General features: G+C 41.4%; 1 protein-coding gene across 1 annotated transcript in view; it reads left to right on the forward strand.

The window, feature by feature from the left end:
* Window positions 1-22,117, forward strand: part of LOC118358040 (fibrinogen C domain-containing protein 1-like) — a 179,643-nt gene that overhangs the window by 96,677 nt on the left and 60,849 nt on the right. Inside the window, exon 5 of the mRNA XM_035735416.2 lies at window positions 11,369-11,465. Coding sequence (XP_035591309.1) covers window positions 11,369-11,465 — 97 coding nt within the window. The remainder of the gene's footprint in view (window positions 1-11,368; window positions 11,466-22,117) is intronic.

Below are 22,117 nucleotides of genomic sequence, written 5' to 3' on the forward strand. Positions count from 1 at the left end.
GGAAACAATAGCGCACTTGTTAACATTAGTGTGTATTGATGCTCGACCAGTCGCAAAAGCCAACATCACCCACGATAGAGAATGGTTGATTGTCAAGGGCAATGAACTCCATTATCTTGGCGCTAATGGATTTCGCCTTTGAGTTGTCTCGCTGAGAATTTCTTACTCTTGCAAATGACTGCTCGATCCACACAGCAGACATTGTGGGCTAGGTTAGGAATGCTGTGTTGCACGTGTAGCTGAAATTTTTACATGGCGTCATGTACCTACGTGGTATAGGCATCCACGTCAGCTTTGTCATTGGTTTTTCACATCGGCGTTAAACTAGACATCGGGCCAATACCAATGTTGGCATTCTTAGCTAATATCGGCCCATTTCCGATATATATTGCATCCCTACTTTACACCACTGATAAATTGTGGAAATGGGCAGGGATTAGCTGGAATTATGACTCTGTGGTTGTCCTTCATGAATCAGCAAACCTTAATAACCTATTTAATTACACTTCATGTAATAGTTTGAAGTGGGACATCTGTCATTCATAACACATCCATAAGACTCTATATTGGATGAGGCCTGTACTTATGTAACAGTATAACTTTAGACCGTCCCCTCGCCCATACCCGGGCGCGAACCAGGGACCCTCTGCACACATCAACAACAGTCACCCACGAAGCATAGTTACCCATCGCTCCACAAAAGCCACGGCCCTTGCAGAGCAAGAGAAATCACTACTTCAAGGTCTCAGAGCAAGTTATGTCACCGATTGAAACGCTATTTAGCACACACCGCTAACTAAGCTAGCCATTTCACATCCGTTACACTTACTTTAAAGTCAGACCCCTTTGCTCATTCATAACACATGAATAAATGCCTTGTATTATATGACGCTATACTTACTAGAAAGTCAGACAGCTTTGGTGATTCATGACACATACATACAGCTAAATGATGTTAACACAAATGTATTAACACTTAGAAAATTCACTAACAGCTAAAACATGTTTAAACCATACTTTCTTTTATTTGTACATTTGTTCAAATGCATTGTTTCAAAAAATCCAGCAATGCAATTACATTGAACATTACACAGGGCTGTGACTAGCGTAACTTGATCCAGACCTGGCAGGCGAAGTGTTCTTGCCTCTCTGCCTGCTGGAGGTTCTGCATGTTGGTTAAATCTTAAAAGTAACAACAAATAAAGTTAGCAGTTCTGTTAGTAAATGCCTTCGTCACAGCATTTGGATAAGGGCACTGCGAAAATCTCTGAAGCTGGAGACTCATATGTCCCTCACTAGCTTTAAGCACCAGCTGTCAGAGCAGCTCACAGATCACTGCACCTGTATATAGCCCATCTGTAAACAGCCCATCTATCTGCCTACCTCATCCCAATACTGTATTTGTTTATTTATCTTGCTCCTTTGCACCCCAGTATCTCTACTTGCCCATTCATATTCTGCACATCTGCCATTCTAGTGTTTAATTTCTATGTTGTAATTACTTCGCCACCTTGGCCTATTTATTTCCTTAACTCCATTATCTTACCTCATTTGCACTCACTGTATATACTTTTTTTTGTTTTCTTTTGTTCTATTGTATTATTGATTGTTATTTGTTTATTCCATGTGTAACTCTGTTGTATGTGTCGAATTTCTATGCTTTTCTTGGCCAGATCGCAGTTGCAAATGAGAACTTGTTCTCAACTAGCCTACCTGGTTAAACAAAGGTGAAATAAAATGAAAAATGTATTGATTTATTATATTCCTTTCATTTACAAATCTCACGATGTGACTGAGACGTGGCTGTTTCTAGGGGGATTCTTATTTAGCTTAGCCTACTAGCTAGCTGCATTTCATTAGCTAGCTAGCAATTAAAATATATATATATTTAACCTTTAACTATTGCAGTGAAGTCACCAAAATTATTTGAAATAATGATTGAGGTATCTCTGTAATCTAACTCACTTTACTACAAACTCATTTAAATTACAATCAATAATGGTGAACTTACTAGTTTTTTCACTGTCTTCTGGTACCACAAGTGGGCATTTGATTTGCAAACTCATCAGATGTGAGCTTACTGAGCAACAGAAACACTGCTAACCAAACAGTGCAGGTCATGAGCACTGAATTAAAGGGCAACTACACTCTTAGGTCTTTCCCAGAACTCAAAAGTAAATAAAAAAATTACTGTAAAACAGTTGGCCTAAGGTTCCCACAATTTGCGGCAAGCTCATATTTTCACAGACAAATTGTTGCGGTAAATTTGCAGCAACTTGTGAATTTCTAGCAAACAATTCTGGGAAACTTGTGGAGAACATTCTACTGTTTGCCAAAAATTTACAGCAAGTTCATATTTTTTTATGCAAATCATTTTTGGGGCAAACTGAAGCTGGCGAATAGTCTGTTTGCTGCTAACTCAGTATGAATATGCAAATTGATCAAGTTTTGGGTTACTGTGTGTTACACTGAAATGTATCTACATAAACCAAATCACAAATTTAAATGAATTTACTTCACAGAGTCAAAAACAAACACATACGAAATGTAGTAAATACACTAAACAACATGTTTTCAATGTCTAAATCAAATACATCTTGAAATCAGCATGGTAATGAAGAAAATACCTGCTACCTGCCTAAGGCTACTTGCCTAACTATTTCATTCATAAAGCACTTCTCACAATCCCCAACATGTAACATTTGTATTTAAAATAAATTGTTGCGATAGAATGAAAGCGTACCAGAACGCGCTTTGGTAGTTGAGCTAAAGGCAAATGAGCAACGTACTGTAGGCAAAAAGCAGGCCCAAATGCATAAAAGAAAGTCAGTTTATCAGAGCTATAAGTAGTGCATTAACAGCATTTTAGCATCCTCCTGTCACTTCTCACACTACATAAATGAGCAGATACTTATCCACTATTGCTCAGTTGAAAAAAATTGTCTTACTGTGAGTGATTCTGTTCCTGGCAGCTGATAAACCGGGGTCTGTAGAAATTCCCAGGCGCAGTGGGAAAGTTGATAAACACATGATAGGATTTGAACCGCACACACCCTGTGCTCCAAGTAGAATACCTTGCTCCAATGCCAATCCACTAATTATCAGGTATCAAGGTAAGACCCAAGTGCAGGCTGTGTGAAGTAACAATGTTTATTGTAACAGGGGCAGCCAAACGACAGGTCAAGATAATCCAGAGTAGGAGCAAAGTGTGACACTCAGTGTGACACTAATGACCATAAACACCTGTGAGCAGTCCCCAAGAGCCAACACAATGAAGCGGACAATGACTTTTATTTACTTAGTTTTTTTTGTCAACAAAAACATACATTGACAAAATCAGACAACCTTTACGTACTTATCCACAAACATTAATGACATCACACTTGCTCAAATCCACACATTCCCACTGTATCCACAACCAATGAGGTTTCGAATTCTTGTGAGACTCTGCCCCATATGACTGCAAATTGTGTTATGTTGTAGCCAGACAATTAATTTTACATTGCAGTTAATCACTAGTCTAGCTAACACCTAACTATTGAAGTCCTCCTGACTTCAGTCTGGAATGGCTCTTTGATGTTGTCGGCACAATGTTTCAATAATGAAGGGGGCTGTTCTTTTACTGGTTGGCTCTCCTCTGTGCCTTTCTCACTCAAACACACACAGCCCCTGAGCGTCGCCCCCTTCTGTTACAATGGTTGTATTTTCAAATACAAACAATAAGAGGTTTCAACCCTAAAGAAGAAAAATCACGTTTGAGAGAACCACCCAAACCCAGTCACAGGGTCAATGAAAATCAGTGCCCCCCCAAAAAAGCTATTAACCCACTCTCAAAAAGGAATTTCTCAGTTTTACTTACTCCCAAACTTTTGACTTGACCTATGCATTTAAGAACAGAAACAAATAAATATTAGAAAGGTAAGGTAACTCTAACGTTAGCTATCTACTGTCAGACAATGCTAACTAAGTTAACTCAATCAATTACCATGCACACATGAGATAACCCTGCAGAATATCTTGGTTAAATTAACCCAGATGGAGAATAAGTAAAATGTAGCTTTTCTACCTTAGCTAGCCAGCTAACTTAGCTAATGTTAGCTAACGAGGGAAATGGTGTCTGAGACAGTCCAGAACTGTCAGACTAAGTTAGCTATGATAGCTAAAGTAGCTCTAGCTAGCTACCCTTAGATGCTGAAATAGTTAGCTTGCTAGCTAGCTAGCCAAACGTCATCAAAAAACGTACATTTAGTTATATTATGCAACAATTCTTCAATAAACTAGCGTCGCGAACATGGTTGCGAGGGTAAGGTTAGCTAACGTTACCACAGTCAAAGATATTAGTACAGAAATGGCTAGCTAGCTAACGCTCGTTATCTACCAAGCTGATGTTCAAGCTAACGTTAGCTAGCACCTAATTATGATAGGACAACCTACTTAACCTGAATGTCCATCAAATTCATAATTCATAAAGTTTGTTACTTACCATTTTCACAATTGAAATAACATTAGCCATTTTCCTTACAATTATATTTGCAAGTATTCAGATGGATTTCACAAGCTGGTAGCAGGATAATTAAACTACTGTCTGGGTCAAGTATCCATAGCCCAACCTTTATAACCCAGCAGCAACAACCCAACCTTGCTGTATTTACAGAAAACAACCCAACTTTTGACCATATGCCTGCAACCCAGCAATTGAGTCATCCAAAAATAATCCAACATTTTTTAGAGTGTAATTTATATCTCAAAGCTATGCATGCAAAAATACATGCACTTACCTTAATAGCCATATGTGTAAACATACTGGATTGTATTTGGATGCATTTTACCGCCATATCATACTGTGCTATGATTGGTTAAGAACACCCAAATGGTTAGGTCATGGTCAGTTTGATCCTGGTTGGCAATACGCGAACATGCCAGTTATAACTAGCTAATAAAGAGCTACTTTAAGAAATATCATGTAGTACTGCATTTTATTATTTTGTACAAAGCGTGCAAAACAAGACATGGTGTCAGAGTAAAAGGTCTTAAAATATGGATATTTCTGGAGTTCCTTCACCTCGAATCAAATCAAATCAAATCAGATGATAGCTCAAAGTGCTGTACAGAAACCCAGCCTAAAACCCCAAACAGCAAGCAATGCAGGTGTAGAAGCACGGTGGCTAGGAAAAACTCCCTAGAAAGGCCAAAACCTAGGAAGAAACCTAGAGAGGAACCAGGCTATGTGGGGTGGCCAGTCCTCTTCTGGCTGTGCCGGGTGGAGATTATAACAGAACATGGCCAAGATGTTCAAATGTTCATAAATGACCAGCATGGTCCAATAATAATAAGGCAGAACAGTTGAAACTGGAGCAGCAGCACGGCCAGGTGGACTGGGGACAGCAAGGAGTCATCATGTCAGGTAGTCATGGTCTAGGGCTCAGGTCCTCCGAGAGGCATGGTCCTAGGGCTCAGGTCCTCCGAGAGAGAGGGAGAAAGAGAGAATTAGAGAGAGCACACTTAAATTCACACAGGACACCGAATAGGACATGAGAAGTACTCCAGATATAACAAACTGACCCTAGCCCCCCGTCACATAAACTACTGCAGCATAAATACTGGAGGCTGAGACAGGAGGGGTCAGAAGACACTGTGGCCCCATCCGAGGACACCCCCGATGCATGGCGTAAGTACAAACTGGGGGTCTACAAACTCACCCGATGCATGGCGTAAGTACAAATAGCATGTGGAGCTAATGTTCACGGGTCCTCTGAAGGACAGAGGAGAAGAGGAAAAATGCAACTACCTGCTCCTCTGATCTGTGAAATAAATGAGAGATATATACAGCACATGGACAATAACCGAGGCTGAATCAAAGGTACTGAAGACATACTACAATCGTTTTGAAGCATATGTTGTCCCGAAGACCAATACGATATTCGCTAGGTACAAATTCCATGAGAAAGTACAGGGAGCTAGCGAGTCTTTTGAACAGTTTGTGGCAGAGCTGCGTCTACTTGTGAAAGACTGTGATTATGCAAACAAGGATGAGATGGTCAGGGACCGTATTGTATTTGGAATATACTCACCGCGAGTGAGAGAGAAACTTTTAAATGTTGGGTCTGAGGTAATGCTGGATACAGCTATCGACAAAGCCAGAACTCACGAGCTAGCACAGGCTCAGATGAAAACCATTTCGAGCAGCAGCAGGAGCGCATCACGTGAACAATCGAACGGAGAGAGACATAACTCCAAAACAGAGCGACACAGACTCAAAACGCCCCAAAACATGTCGATATTGTGGATACAAAGTGCATGGCGAACAAGGAAATTGCCCAGCTAAAGGCAAACAGTGTACTAAATGTGGTAAATGTAATCACTTTGCAAAAGTGTGCAGAACTTACCGTGGGAAAAGAGTACACACAGTGAGTGAAGATTAAATGTCAATCAAAGAGTCAAACGCTGATGAACTGTTTATTGATTCAGTGACACAGAAAAGTAAAATATCAGAGACAGCAAGTCTTTGCTGAGATAGGAACACAAGGCACAGAGATAAAGTTCAAACTAGACACTGATGCACAAGTAAACATTATTCCTCTGAATAAGTATGACAGCTTGACATCTGAGTGCGAGCTACAGCCCACTACGTACAGACTGACTAGTTATGGTGGTGAACAGCTCCCAGTAAAAGGCAAATACAAGGAAAGTAACATGATATTGGACTTTTATGTTGTTGACACTAGAGCACCTGCAGTGCTAGGTCTTAAAGCATGTTTAGACATGGACCTCATCAAGCTAGTTTTATCAGTGACAAGACCAGCAGAGACAGACAATGTACTGGAGGAGTTGGCTGATGTTTCTACAGGAATAGGATTATTCCCAGGAGAATGTACCATTCACCTTGACCCAGACTCAACCCCTGTGGTCTACCCACCGAGAAAGATTCCCCTTGCTCTCAGTGCCCATCTGAAGAAAGAGTTGGAGAACATGGAGCAATCTGACATAGTCACCAAGGTTACAGAACCGACTGAATGGGTGAACGTGTTAGTGGTGGTGGAGAAACCACGCACAGGCAAACTCTGAGTATGTCTCGACCCAAGAGACTTGAACAAGGCTATCAAACACCCCCATTTTCCTTTACCGACGCTAGATGGCATCACACACAAGCTAGCGGGAGCACACTACTTCAGTGTCATGGACGCTAGATCAGGCTACTGGGCTATCAAGCTCATTGAAGAGTCATCTAAGCTCACAACATTCAACACACCGTTTGGACACTACAGGTTCCGTAGCCTGCCTTTTGGGATTATCTCAGCCCAAGATGAGTTTCAGCGAAAGATCGGCAAAGTGTACGAAGGCCTCGTCGAAGTTGTGGCAATTGTGGACAACATCCTTGTCTATGGTCGAACCAAAGAGGAGCACGACCGAAACCTCAGCGCGATGCTGCAAAGGTCCCGCGAGAGAGGAGCCCGGCTAAACCCCGAGAAGAGCACAGTCGGCGCTACAGATGTCAGCTACTTCGGACATCTTCTCATAGCGACTGGAATCAAGCCAGATCCACAGAAGATCTTTGCCATAAAAGAAATGGAGCCACCAAAGAACCGCGCAGAGCTGGAAACAGTGCTTGGCATGGTCAACTACTTAGCCAAGTTCGCACCCAGCCTCTCCAATGCTAATGCACCCCTGCGTGAACTGCTAAAGCAGTCCAGTGAGTTTCTCTGGGGCAAGCAACACGACATTGCTTTCCAGAATGTGAAAGACTTGATCACGAGAGTACCAGGACCAATCCTTGCCTACTACGACCCGGACAAAGAGCTCAGACTCCAAGTGGACGCGTCGAAGTATGCACTAGGTGCAGTGCTACTGCAAGATGGAAAGCCGATCGGTTACGCTTCCAAATCTCTCACAGACTGTGAAATCAACTACGCTCAAATCGAAAAGGAGTTCTACGCCATACTGTTTGGATGTAAACGTTTTCATCAGTACATATATGGACGACAAGTCATTGTGGAATCAAGCCCCTTGAGTAAATTATGAGGAAACCACTAGCCGCAGCCCCGCTAGGGCTACAGAGAATTATCCTTCAACTACAAGAATACGACTTCACAATCACTCACCGTCCAGGCAAAGACATCTCTGTCGCAGACACACTCTCCAGTAAGTTTCTTACCTATAAGGACAGCAGCCTCAGTGAAGGCATGTGTCACGACTCCTACCGAAGGTGGCTCCCCTTCCCGTTCAGGTGGAGCTCGGCGGCCGTCATCACCGGCCTACTAGCTGCCACTGATTCTTTCCTCCCCCTCCTTGTCTGTTTATTGGTTACACCTGTGGTTTATTTGGTGATTCGTTTTTTTTTTTCGCCAGCCGGCCCAGCCAGCCTGCTCTTTGTGTGGGATTGTTTGTGTGACTAGTGTGCACGTTAGAGGTTAAACGTGTTTTCCTGTTTGTGGATTTTTTGCTGGACTGTTTTAGTCCCCGTGTTTGGGGCATTTGGTTTTGTGTGCGCCCTGTGTTTTCGTGGGGTGGCTTATGTTCGCCGTTTGTGCATTAAATAGCACTACTCTAAACTCTCTGCTTCCTGCTCCTGACTTCGCACCCACTACACCCAGATCGTTACAGCATGGACATGCAAGTGCACACTGTGTACAGCAACTTACCAGTTAGTGACACAAAACTGAAGGAGATCCAAGCAGAAAAAGAAAAGGACTCACAACTCGCACAGTTGAGGAAAGTCATACAGGATGGATAACCTGAGGAGAGGAGAAAATGCCCTCACAGCGTCTCAGAATTCTGGAACCATCGTGATGAACTATCACAGATCAACGGTATAATTTTCAAAGGAGAGAAAATCATTATTCCTACCAGTCTCAGAGAAGAGATTTTGACAAAGATCCATGCTGGACACATGAGCATGGAAAAGTGCAAACAGAGAGCACGGGACATTTTGTTTTGGCCCGGAATGTGCAAACAAATAGAGGACATTGTTGGTAAATGCACCATACTGTATGTTTTGAACGATGCCCCTTAAACACCAAAGAGCCAATGTTATCTCACTGTATCCCAGACCGACCCTGGCAGGTCGTGGCACCCAATCTGTTTACATGGAACAACGAAGACTACATCGTAACAGTTGACTACTACAGCATATACAGTGGGGAGAACAAGTATTTGACACACTGCCGATTTTGCAGGTTTTCCTACTTACAATTTTTATCATAGGTACACTTCAACTGTGAGACACAGAATCTAAAAAAATCCAGAAAATCACATTGTATGATTTTTAAGTAATTAATGTGAATTGTATTGCATGACATAAGTAAAGAAAAGCAGAACTTAATATTTGGTACAGAAACGTTTGTTTGCAATTACTTTTATTTTATTTTTATTTAACCTTTATTTAACCAGGTAGGCTAGTTGAGAACAAGTTCTCATTTGCAACTGCTACGTGGCCAAGATAAAGCGTAGCATTTCGACACATACAACACAGAGTTACACATGGAATAAACAAAACATACAGTCAATAATACTAATACTGTATACAATAATTACAGAGATCCTACGTTTCCTGTAGTTCTTGACCAAGTTTGCACACACTGCAGCAGGGATTTTGGCCCACTCCTCCATACAGACCTCCAGATCCTTCAGGTTTCGGGGCTGTCGCTGGGCAATATGGACTTTCAGCTCCCTCCAAAGATTTTCTATTGGATTCAAGTCTGGAGACTGGCTAGGTCACTCTAGGACCTTGAGATGCTTCTTACGGAGCCACTCTTTAGTTGCCCTGGCTTTGTGTTTGAAGATAAAGCATAGCAGTTCGACACATACAACAACACAGAGTTACACATGGAATGAACAAAACATACAGTCAATAATACAGTAGGGAAAAAAAGTCTATATACAGTGAGTGCAAATAAGGTCAAATAAGGGAGTTAAGGCAATAAATAGGCCATGGTGGCGAAGTAATTACAATGGGGTCTTCAGAGCAGATTGAACAGGATTTTTATATTTAATCTATTTTAGAATAAGGCTGTAAAAAAAAATAAGGTAAAAAAAAAAAAGTGCAAAAGTTAAGTGGTCTGAATACTTTCCCAATGCACTGTACGTAATGCACTGACTGCTAATCTGCTATTATTGTATATACATATCGGGTATGTAAGCTAACAACCAGCATACATAACAAGCTAGCTAACAAGACAACCTAGATAACTAGCTAATTAGCAGGCTGACTCACAAGACTAGCCAAGTTAGTTGCCTTGTTGCTTTCATGAGATTAGCTGTGGTCTTGGGAGTTGCAAACAGTCTGGGAAACAGGGCTTCCTGTCATGCATCATTCAGGGCTCAAATGCCCCACGAGGGAATATTTTATTTTTTGCCTTTACCTCCCTTATCTCACCTCATTTGCTCACATCGTATATATACTTGTTTATACTGTATTATTGACTGTATGTTTGTTTTACTCCATGTGTAACTCTGTGTCGTTGTATGTGTCGAACTGCTTTGCTTTATCTTGGCCAGGTCGCAATTGTAAATGAGAACTTGTTCTCAACTTGCCTACCTGGTTAAATAAAGGTTAAATAAAATAAATACATATATGTGCCAATATGTCTTAGCTCAATGTAAGGGACATTTATCTTGCTAACATTCTAACTTATAAACTGATAATGAGCTCCAAACACAAATGAAAGCATAATGTTAGCATGAAATGTACTATCCCTGAGTGAAGCAATCAATAAAAACACACACACACACATACACACACACACAAAAATGTGCTGATCCACTGTGGACTCGGCTGCATCAGTCATACTGTCAATAATCAAAACAACCTTTGTTATGTCATTATCATGAGATACAGTGCCAGTCAAAAGTTTGGACACACCTACTCATTCAAGGGCTTATCTTTATTTGTACTATTATCTACATTGTAGAATAATAATAATAATAATAATATAACAGATATGCCAAGAGTGTGCAGGGTGGTTATTTTATGAACCCTTTTGTCGAGCATGACATATGTTTATAGATGATTTGTGACACATTCATGTTCTGTTCATGAAGCCTTTATAAACTGCACGTCATTTAAAGCAGCACCAAATGTGTCAATGTCATTTTCACCAAATGGGGCTGGCAAAAAACAATTATTCAGAGTCATATTCACTAGGCACCAAACAGAAGAAAACGGACTGAAACAGGGAGAGACTACTTGAGCTTGTCCAATAAGAAACGGTCATTTTTGTTTTCTGTTGCAAAACATTTTGCTGTGGTGTGCACTAATGAATACTGCCCTGGGTTAGGTTGCATTTGGGCACTTATGATCACAAAACAATATACCAAAATGTTGCCACGGTAATCATATGGGGTGTTTTTCTTTTTCTGTTTATACTCCCAGGTCATTCAGCGCAGAGAGGATGGCGCAGTGAACTTCTTCCGAGCATGGGACGCATACCGCAACGGCTTCGGCAAGATTACTGGAGAGCACTGGCTTGGTGAGCACTCACAAATAGGATCAATACCATGAATAACTCAGTCTATTGGTTTGATAACACTCCACGTTCTTGTCACATTCCCAAAGTCTGCCCAGAAGAAAGGAGAACATTTTATTTGGTGTGGGATTCTAAAACTTGTTCTACACACTAGAATAATTCAAGGTAGATAAGACAGCTGGATCAAATTTAGGCTTGCATATGCTGGGTTTTCAGGAAAATAGTCATTTTTCTTACCTGCAACACTGGAAGCATAACTTTTGCGTCAACATCTTGGAAATCGATTTAACACTGAGCAGCATAAGCCTCTCAGGTTTCATTCATTGTCGTGACTTGACTTTAAAATTAATCTGAGGACTGTTATTTATCTAATCAAAAACTATGTTTAATTGTACCCAATTAAATTAATCATGTAACAATTAACTCATTAGGATCTGGAGCAACATGAGAGCGGTTCATTAAAGAGTTACCATCTCCCGAATTAAACTCCGAAAGGTCTTTACCTATCACATCTATAAGCAGTCAACTTATTAATCATAACCTCATATCATATCATCATTTTGAAAAGTTGTGTCACGTACTGACCTTAGTTCCTTTGTTATGTCTTTGTTTTAGTATGGTCAGGGCGTGAGTTGAGTGGGTTTATCTATGTTCCGTTTTCTATGTTGTGTTTTGTGTTTGGCCTGGTATGGTTCTCAATCAGAGGCAGGCGTCGTTAGTTGTCTCTGATTGAGAAACATACTTAGGTAGCCTTTTCCCACTTGTGTTTCGTGAGTGTTTAATTTCCGTGTCAGTGTTTTGTTCCACACGGAACTGTTTCGGTTTTGTTTTTTCACATGGTCGTTTATTGTGTTGTTGAGTGTTCATTATTCTTATTAAAAAACTAAGATGAACATTTACCACGCTGCGTATTGGTCCGATCCTTGCTACTCCTCCTCAGAAGAGGAAGAGGAAACCCGTTACAAGTCGTAACCTCCTTGCATCTGCAAAAACCAGAGCCTTACTTATTATTATGCACTACATAAATTGGTTGAATTTACTAGCTAATTAAATGGGAACACAGGATAACCTTGCACCCTTAATACGTTTAAAACAGGTCCCTAGAGGACTGATAACAATATGGCTGCTTGTTACAAAAGAGATGAAGAGGGCAGGGCGAGACAGAGAGGGAGAGAGACACTTAACGTTGGTACGTTTAGAAACTACTCTCACCTACAGTAACCATATACTACACAAACCGCAGCCAGCTTTGAGTAAGAAATCATGAATGTATTTATGTGAAATGCCTGAGTCCGCGTGGATTGCTCTCAGTGGACAGGGCCGCCTTGGAAAGGGAGTTGGGCCTTTCCGCGGCACACTTGTAAGGCTCTGATTGTCCAAAAGGGTTCCAACTATAACGACACCTGGCAAGACCCAGATGCAGACACAGGAGGAAGATGGTTCAAGTCTCTGATATTTATTAAAATACAAGGGACAGGCAATAGGCAGGTCGTGGACAGGCAGAAGTTCATTAACCAGGTCAGAGTCTGAAAGGTACAGGGTGACAGGTGGGCTCGAGGTCAGGGCAGGCAGAAGATGTTGGAACCAGGAGTGCTAGAAAACAGAGACTAGGAAAACCAGGAGCATGGAAAAAACACGCTGGTAGGCTTGACGAGACAAGACGAACTGGCAACAGACAAACAGAGAACACAGGTATAAATGGGGAAGATGGATGACACCTGGAGGAGGTGGAGACAAGCACAAAGGCAGGTGAAACATATCAGGGTGTGACACCAACAAGTCTTCTACTGTTGTTCTTCTCTGTAGTTGTCCAGTATCCGGTGACTTGACGTGTAGTCCTGAACAGAACTACAGAGTTTATTTTCCTTCCATTCGCTCTTGAAGATGCTTCTTTGAAGATAGGCTAGCCAGCCGTATCTATGGTTTGAGCAGAGTGCAGGATGGCCCTACTTAAATTCGCTTTCAAAGATACTTATTACAGCTAATCAGCAGTCGCAGTGATTGTCCGGATGTGAGTTTATAATCTCTACCTCGTGTTGAGATTTACAGTTCAAACCACTTTAAACATGCAGCTGCAACTGACGCTTTTGTGGTCTGCTATGTTCATTTCTTGTCTCATCAATTATAAAGTTTGTTCGAAAGGGGGCGGTTCCGTCAGGCTGATACGCTCTCTGACATTCCTAGGGGGCATGACTTGTCACTTGTACAAAGTTATGTAAAATAATTATCTCTTATAGTTTTTCTAATCACATCCCTCTTAACACATTTAAAATAAAATAAAAGTCATGTTAGATGCACAACACATAGGATGGACACTTCATACATGTAGTGGGTATACTTTCCAAAATGCATTATTTCCATTATTTCCAACATTTTTAATGACATCACAAAATTACATTAGTGTTCTGTAGATCTTCGCTGACCATTCCCCACATTCAATGCTAGAAATATTGTTCCGGTATTTGCTTTTGAACGTGTTAGAGTTTCACTGGGAAAAGTCTCTTGAAACAAAGGACATTCCTTTGGTGAGTATTGGAGAGGGAGATCTGAATCTTCAGGACGTGAGTTGTTAATCACCACTAATCTACCTCCCCTCATTGCAAACCTGATCTGACCTGATCTGACCTATTTGGATTCTCGTGGACAGTCATGACATCATGAATAGGAGTGGATCCCGTCCTGGTAATTGCATTACTTTATCCCAGCAACCCAATCTCACCAGCAGAAAGTAAAAGGAAAATATTATTTCTCAGGATTGCAGAGACACATGCTTTGTTATACTCTTTCTTTAGCTGAAATTAATCAGTGAAGCTCAAAGGAAAAGGCTTAGATCAACTCTCTACATAATTGTGTGTGTGTGTGTGTGTGTGTGTGTGTGTGTGTGTGTGTGTGTGTGTGTGTGTGTGTGTGTGTGTGTGTGTGTGTGTGTGTGTGTGTGTGTGTGTGTGTGTGTGTGTGTGTGTGTGTGTGTGTGTGTGTGTGTGTGTGTGTGGCATGCGTGCGTTTGGTGGGAGGGGCTGGTCCCAAAGGCCAATACAAAGAAGATTAATAGCTTTTTTCCTCATGCCATTTACTGCTGGGTGTTGCTACCTCATCAAAAATTTGAAATCTGCATACCGTGTTTATATGTTACATTTCTCAAGTTGCCTGTTTGGGTCACTGATGCTTCAGGGACATTTTTTTATTGCTGTACTTTCCACCTGTCCTCTAGGAATGTATGTGAAGAGTGTAGGTGTGTACTTGCATGGGTGGTTGCGTGTCTTACATTTGCCCTCAGTGAGTGAACCTGAGCCCTAATTCAGGGTTGGGTGATTTGAAATGACAGGCCTGCCACAGAGCATCAGCATGTCAAGATTGACAAATTCTCCAAGAGAGGAGCAGGCAAGAGGAAAGCTGCTGCTCACTGCAGCAGGGTGTTTAATGACATGTATTTTACCTACAGGCAGAGCAGTCTCTTTATGTACTGGTGGACCTGGAGAGGAAAAAAGCATGGAAGACAAGGGGTTCCAAACTGGTCCCATATGGGGGGAAAAAACGTTTAAAATGTATTTTTAGATAAAAAGCATGTCTATCTATGTGAAATATTTAATACATTTTAAATACATTCCAATATACTGTCTTTTACAGAATGTATATAAAATGTATATATAAATGTATGTCAAATGCATATCATAATATATGTTGAATACATCGGGAAGTGAAATACATTAAAGAATGTACTTTAGAATATGTATTTATCGATATATTTGCTAAATATATGATAAAAATGTATTTGATAATGTTTTGTAAAATATTTTCCAAAATGCTTTGAAATATTTTACATTTTATTTAACCTTTATTTAACTAGGCAAGTCCGTTAAGAACAAATTCTTATTTACAATGACTATCACGGCCGTCGTTGGAAGGAGACCACGGTGCGTACATTTTCTTTCATTTATATAAACTGTCGCCAACAAAACAACCATGAATGTTAACAGGGCTAAGTGCCACAAACAAAGTTAACTACCTATAACAAAAGGAGGGAAAACGGGCTACCTAAGTATGGTTCCCAATCAGAGACAACGATGCCGACCCCAAATCACACCCTGACCCAACCAAATAGAGACATAAAAAGGCTCTCTAAGGTCAGGGCGTGACAATGACAGCCTACCTAAAGGCAAAGGGCCTCCTGCGGGTACAGGGGCTGGGATTAAAATTAAAATATTGGACAAAACACACATCATGACAAGCAATTTATTTGTAAGAAATATATATTTGTATTAAGATATATGGCAAATATACAAAATTGGCCAAGTCATATTGTAATGAAGAGGTCACTGTATTAACAATGGAACTTTAGTAGGCTCTTTGGTATCACATGCACTTATGTCAGTGTACACCAGTACGGGAGAAAAATATATTTCAATATATTTAACATTGCGTAAAATGTATTTCAAATTCAAATAGATTTTGCATCTTCTATTTACCTGAATTTTCTCCATCTCCTTCTCCTGCTCTGCTTCCACATTATATACACATTTTAAATATATTCTGGAATATATTTAAAATGTATGAAATAAAAGCTCATTAAATACATTATTTGGCCAATTTCTTATATTTTGCATGTATTTTTTTTTCTCCATACAGTATGACAAAGCTTAACCTTTAATTACACACATGCATAATACATTCACTAGGATGACAATCCTTGTCACGGGAGGCCAAAAAGCACTAAGACAAAGCTACGATACCAAAAAGCCAGGCCTCCAAGTCTTCTAATAGGTTGCCAACTACATTTACATTTTACATTTAAGTCATTTAGCAGACGCTCTTATCCAGAGCGACTTACAAATTGGTGCATACACCTTATGACAACCAGTGGAACAGCCACTTGCATCTAAATCTTGTTGGGGGGGAGAAGGATTACCTACCCTTACTTACCCTATCCTAGGTATTCCTTGAAGAGGTGGGGTTTCAGGTGTCTCCGGAAGGTGGTGATTGACTCCGCTGTCCTGGCGTCGTGAGGGAGTTTGTTCCACCATTGGGGGCCAGAGCAGCGAACAGTTTTGACTGGGCTGAGCGGGAACTGTACTTCCTCAGTGGTAGGGAGGCGAGCAGGCCAGAGGTGGATGAACGCAGTGCCCTTGTTTGGGTGTAGGGCCTGATCAGAGCCTGGAGGTACTGAGGTGCCGTTCCCCTCACAGCTCCGTAGGCGAGCACCATGGTCTTGTAGCGGATGCGAGCTTCAACTGGAAGCCAGTGGAGAGAGCGGAGGAGCGGGGTGACGTGAGAGAACTTGGGAAGGTTGAACACCAGACGGGCTGCGGCGTTCTGGATGAGTTGTAGGGGTTTAATGGCACAGGCAGGAGCCCAGCCAACAGCGAGTTGCAGTAATCAAGACGGGAGATGACAAGTGCCTGGATTAGGACCTGCGCCGCTTCCTGTGTGAGGCAGGGTCGTACTCTGCGGATGTTGTAGAGCATGAACCTACAGGAACGGGACACCGCCTTGATGTTAGTTGAGAACGTCAGGGTGTTGTCCAGGATCACGCCAAGGTTCTTAGCGCTCTGGGAGGAGGACACAATGGAGTTGTCAACCGTGATGGCGAGATCATGGAACGGGCAGTCCTTTCCCGGGAGGAAGAGGAGCTCCGTCTTGCTGAGGTTCAGCTTGAGGTGGTGATCCATCATCCACACTGATATGTCTGCCAGACATGCAGAGATGCGATTCGCCACCTGGTCATCAGAAGGGGGAAAGGAGAAGATTAATTGTGTGTCGTCTGCATAGCAAATAGGAGAGACCATGTGAGGTTATGTGACTTGGTGTATAGCGAGAATAAGAGAGGGCCTAGAACAGAGCCCTGGGGGACACCAGTGGTGAGAGCGCGTGGTGAGGAGACAGATTCTCGCCACGCCACCTGGTAGGAGCGACCTGTCAGGTAGGACGCAAAGCGTGGGCCGCGCCGGAGATGCCAACTCGGAGAGGGTGGAGAGGAGGATCTGATGGTTCACAGTATCGAAGGCAGCCGATAGGTCTAGAAGGATGAGAGCAGAGGAGAGAGAGTTAGCTTTAGCAGTGCGGAGCGCCTCCGTGATACAGAGAAGAGCAGTCTCAGTTGAATGACTAGTCTTGAAACCTGACTGATTTGGATCAAGAAGGTCATTCTGAGAGAGATAGCGGTAGAGCTGGCCAAGGACGGCACGCTCAAGAGTTTTGGAGAGAAAAGAGAGAAGGGATACTGGTCTGTAGTTGTTGACATCGGAGGGATCGAGTGTAGGTTTTTCAGAAGGGGGTGCAACTCTCGCTCTCTTGAAGACACGTAGCCAGCGGTCAGGAAGTTGATGAGCGAGGTGAGGTAAGGGAGAAGGTCTCCGGAAATGGTCTGGAGAAGAGAGGAGGGGATAAGCGGGCACTAGATTTCATCTGAGAGAGAGGGGAGAAGAGGTCAGAGCATAGGGTAGGGCAGTGTGAGCAGAACCAGCGGTGTCGTTTGACTTAGCAAACGAGGATCGGATGTCATCGACCTTCTTTTCAAAATGGTTGACGAAGTCATCTGCAGAGAGGGAGGAGGGAGGGGGGAGGATTCAGGAGGGAGGAGAAGGTGGCAAAGAGCTTCCTAGGGTTAGAGGCGGATGCTTGGAATTTAGAATGGTAGAAAGTGGCTTTAGCAGCAGAGACAGAGGAGGAAAATGTAGAGAGGAGGGAGTGAAAGGATGCCAGGTCCGCAGGGAGGCGAGTTTTCCTCCATTTCCGCTCGGCTGCCCGGAGCCCAACTCTACAATACGTTTTGACAAAATGTTTTGTTATTCTACTTGACACATTCCAAAAGCATTAACATGTATTTAAATGCATTTAAAGGACTACAAAAATGACTACATGCATGATATATTATCGGTCATGACGTGACTCCATGTCTTTCATATCACAAATAAACAAACTTGACGAGAGCATTGTAACCAGCGTCCAACTGGCATAACATATATTATGTGTACTTAATATAGTCATTTTCTTTACCTCTTGGGAGCGGAAAACTAGTTTTTTATGAAGTCGAACATGTGCTCTTTATGATATAGTATTAAAATGAGGTGGGGGAAAAAATGTATATCACTGCCACAGTTTACATTTACAATCGTACCCATTTACACTTGTACCCGTATATTGAAAATACATTTGACATAATGTTAAATATATTGAAATGTATTTTTTATGGGGTGGTTATAACCAGGGGTTGGAACCAGTTCAGGGAATAAAACCCGATAACTGGAAAACAACAACATTTTTAGAGGAACAGAATCAGAGCCCATAACGAAAGTGATTTAGACTGTTCCGGAACAGAACCGTTATATTAAAAGCATAGGAACCGGTTAAAAAAGTCTAAGCTAACATATGGAATTGTTTTAAGATGGTCATACCATGGATCATTTAGCCATTCGATTTTGAGTTTTAGGACCCCTGTAAGTATCAAAAAAAACATATTAACCTTTTCGCGCGCAGCTCGACAACATTCTGCTGAAAGATGCGCGAAATTCAAATTTTTTTTTTTTAGAAATATGTAACTTTCACACGTTAACAAGTCCAATAAAGCAAATTAAAGATAAACATCTTGTTAATCTACCCATCATATCCGATTTCAAAAATGCTTTACAGCTAAAGCACAACATATGATTATGTTAGATCACCGCCAAGTCGAAAAAATACACAGCCATTTTTCCAGGCAAAGATAGGAGTCACAAAAAGCAGAAATATATATAAAATTAATCACTAACCTTTGATGATCTTCATCAGATGACACTCATAAGACATCATGTTACACAATACATGTATGTTTTGTTCGATAATGTGCATATTTATATCCAAAAATCTCAGTTTACATTGGCGCCTTAGATGCAGTAATGTTTTGATTCCAAAACATCCAGTGATTTTGCACAAATACTCATAGTCATGATAAAAGATACTGGTGTTATTCACAGAATTAAAGATAGACTTCTCCTTAATGCAACCGCTGTGTCAGATTTTTTTTTTACTTTACGGAAAAAGCATAATCTGAGAACGGCGCTCAGAACCCAAAACAGGAATATCCACCATTTTGGAATCAACAAAGTTAGAAACAACACCATAAATATTCACTTACCTTTGATGATCTTCATCAGAAGGCACTCCCAGGAATCCCAGTTCGACAATATCCTTCCTGTTTGGCCCTGTCCGGGGGTATCATCAGATGGGGCCACAGTGTCTCCTGACCCCTCCTGTCTCAGCCTCCAGTATTTATGCTGCAGTAGTTTGTCGACCATTCCATAAAAATGGAGCTCCATAGGAGAAAGCCCTGCCTCCAGCTGTTTGCTTAGAAATTCTATGGACAATTAGGAGGCCTGCGTCTTGTGACCGTAGCGTACGTGTGGTATGTACGGCAGGACCAAATCAGAGAGATAGGTAGGAGCAAGCCCATGTAATGCTTTGTAGGTTAGCAGTAAAACCTTGAAATCAGTCTTTGCCTTAACAGGAAGCCAGTGTAGGGAGGCTAGCACTGGAGTAATATGATCAAATGTTTTGTTCTAGTCAGGATTCTAGCAGCCGTATTTAGCACTAACTGAAGTTTATTTAGTGCTTTATCCGGGTAGCCGGAAAGTAGAGCATTGCAGTAGTCTAACCTAGAAGTAACAAAAGCATGGATACATTTTTCTGCATCATTTTTGGACAGAAAGTTTCTGATTTCTGCAATGTTACCTAGATGGAAAAAAGCTGTCCTTGAAACAGTCTTGATATGTTCGTCAAAAGAGAGATCAGGGTCCAGAGGTCCTTCACAGTTTTATTAGAGACGACTGTACAACCATTAAGATTAATTGTCAGATTCAACAGAAGACCTCTTTGTTTCTTGGGACCTAGAACAAGAATCTCTGTTTTGTTGTTCGCATGTTCAGCCCAGTAATCCATCTTCATGAGGCGCAGGCACTTCATCCAGACAAAAACTCGAAAATTTACAGTTACAGTCCTTTAGAAACATGTCAAACGTTTGATGTTTTAACATCAAACATCAATAATGATCCAACCAGAGAATTCCCTTGTCTTCAGAAAAAGCACTTGTACGAGAGGTAACTCTGTCGGAAGCACGCGTCATGAGACCAAGGCTTTCTGCCAGACCACTGACTCAAAGCGGCCTCATGAGCCCCTCCCTTATAGTAGAATCCTCAAACTAGTTTCTAAAGACAGTTGACATCTATTGGAAGCCCTAGGATGTGCAACCTCACCCATATCTAAATGTGTATTCGGTAGGCCAAGCTTTGAAAAACTACAAACCTCAGTTGTCCCACTTCCTGGTTGGATTTTTCTCAGATTTATGCCTGCAATATGAGTTTTGTTATACTCACAGACATCATTCAAACAGTTTTAGAAACTTCAGAGTTTTTTCTAACCAATACTACTAATAATATGCATATATTAGCATCTGGGACAGAGTAGGAGGCAGTTCACTCTGGGCACACTATTCATCCAAAGTGAAAATGCTGCCCCTATCCCAAAAAGGTTCATTAAAATGTTGTTTTATATTGATTTTGGCATTTAATACTATAGCCCATAGAAACACATTGAATAATACATGCATAAATGGCAAAACAGACAGTCAAAAAATAAATCATAATTAATAATGTTTTGAAGTGTCTTTCCTATACATATTTTACCCCTTTTTTATGGCACAAAACTACCTCCATATTTCCATACATTTTTTAAACCGATACCGGTTACCTTCAGAACACCACTGTGTTTGTGAGAATCTCCCCTTTCTATAGTGGGGTCATATAGTTTATGGCCCAAACAGTTCAGAAGCCAAAGATAGAAGTTTGCACATCAGCTGTATTGACTTCAGACAAGTCATATTAGGTTTGTGGGGGTCATAGAGCAAAATCATCTTGGTATTCTCCATTTGTAGGCCAAACCATTCGGATGACACTGTCACGCCCTGACCAGAGATATCTCTGTTTTCTTTATTTTTTGGTTAGGTCAGAGTGTGACAAGCGTGGACGAGAGGTAAACTAGTTTTTGTATTGTCTAGGGGTTTGCATTGTCTAGGGTTTTTGTATGTCTAGGGTTTTGTAGGTCTAGGTATTTGTATGTTTATGTTCGCCTGATATGGTTCCCAATCAGAGGCAGCTGTTTATCGTTGTCTCTGATTGGGGATCATATGGTAAATGTAGGACACCTGGTAAATGTAGTCTCTTCTGGTCAATCTTCCAATGATATGCCTACAAATGTCACAATGCTGCAGACACCTTGCCTGTCAGGCTCATTCCTGGCACATTCACAGCCATATAAGGAGACATTGGAACACAGCGCATTCAAAATCTGGTTCATTTTGTATGTTTTGTTCATTTGTTTCAGCCTGTAGCATTAGTTCTGGGGCATTAACAGATAATATCTTTGCAGTTTTGGAAAAGTCACCTTTTTTCTTTCAGCTTTCAATTGCATGCATAGAACCGAGCAAAAATGGACAAAATATCTTGTTTAACAGGAACGGAATGGAGCGGAGGAAATTGGAGGGAAAAAAGCGCTAAGGATGAGATAGAGGCAGCGAAGGCGGAAGGCCCTATCTCGAAGTTAAAGTTCAATTGATGCCGGCTATACAGTTAAAGTTAAAGGAACAATTGATGCCGGCTATACACGCCAGGTCGAGCAGTGTGCCTTCA

Source organism: Oncorhynchus keta, chromosome 25, assembly GCF_023373465.1.
Source record: "Oncorhynchus keta strain PuntledgeMale-10-30-2019 chromosome 25, Oket_V2, whole genome shotgun sequence".
In the NCBI taxonomy this organism is placed as follows: Eukaryota; Metazoa; Chordata; class Actinopteri; order Salmoniformes; family Salmonidae; genus Oncorhynchus; species Oncorhynchus keta.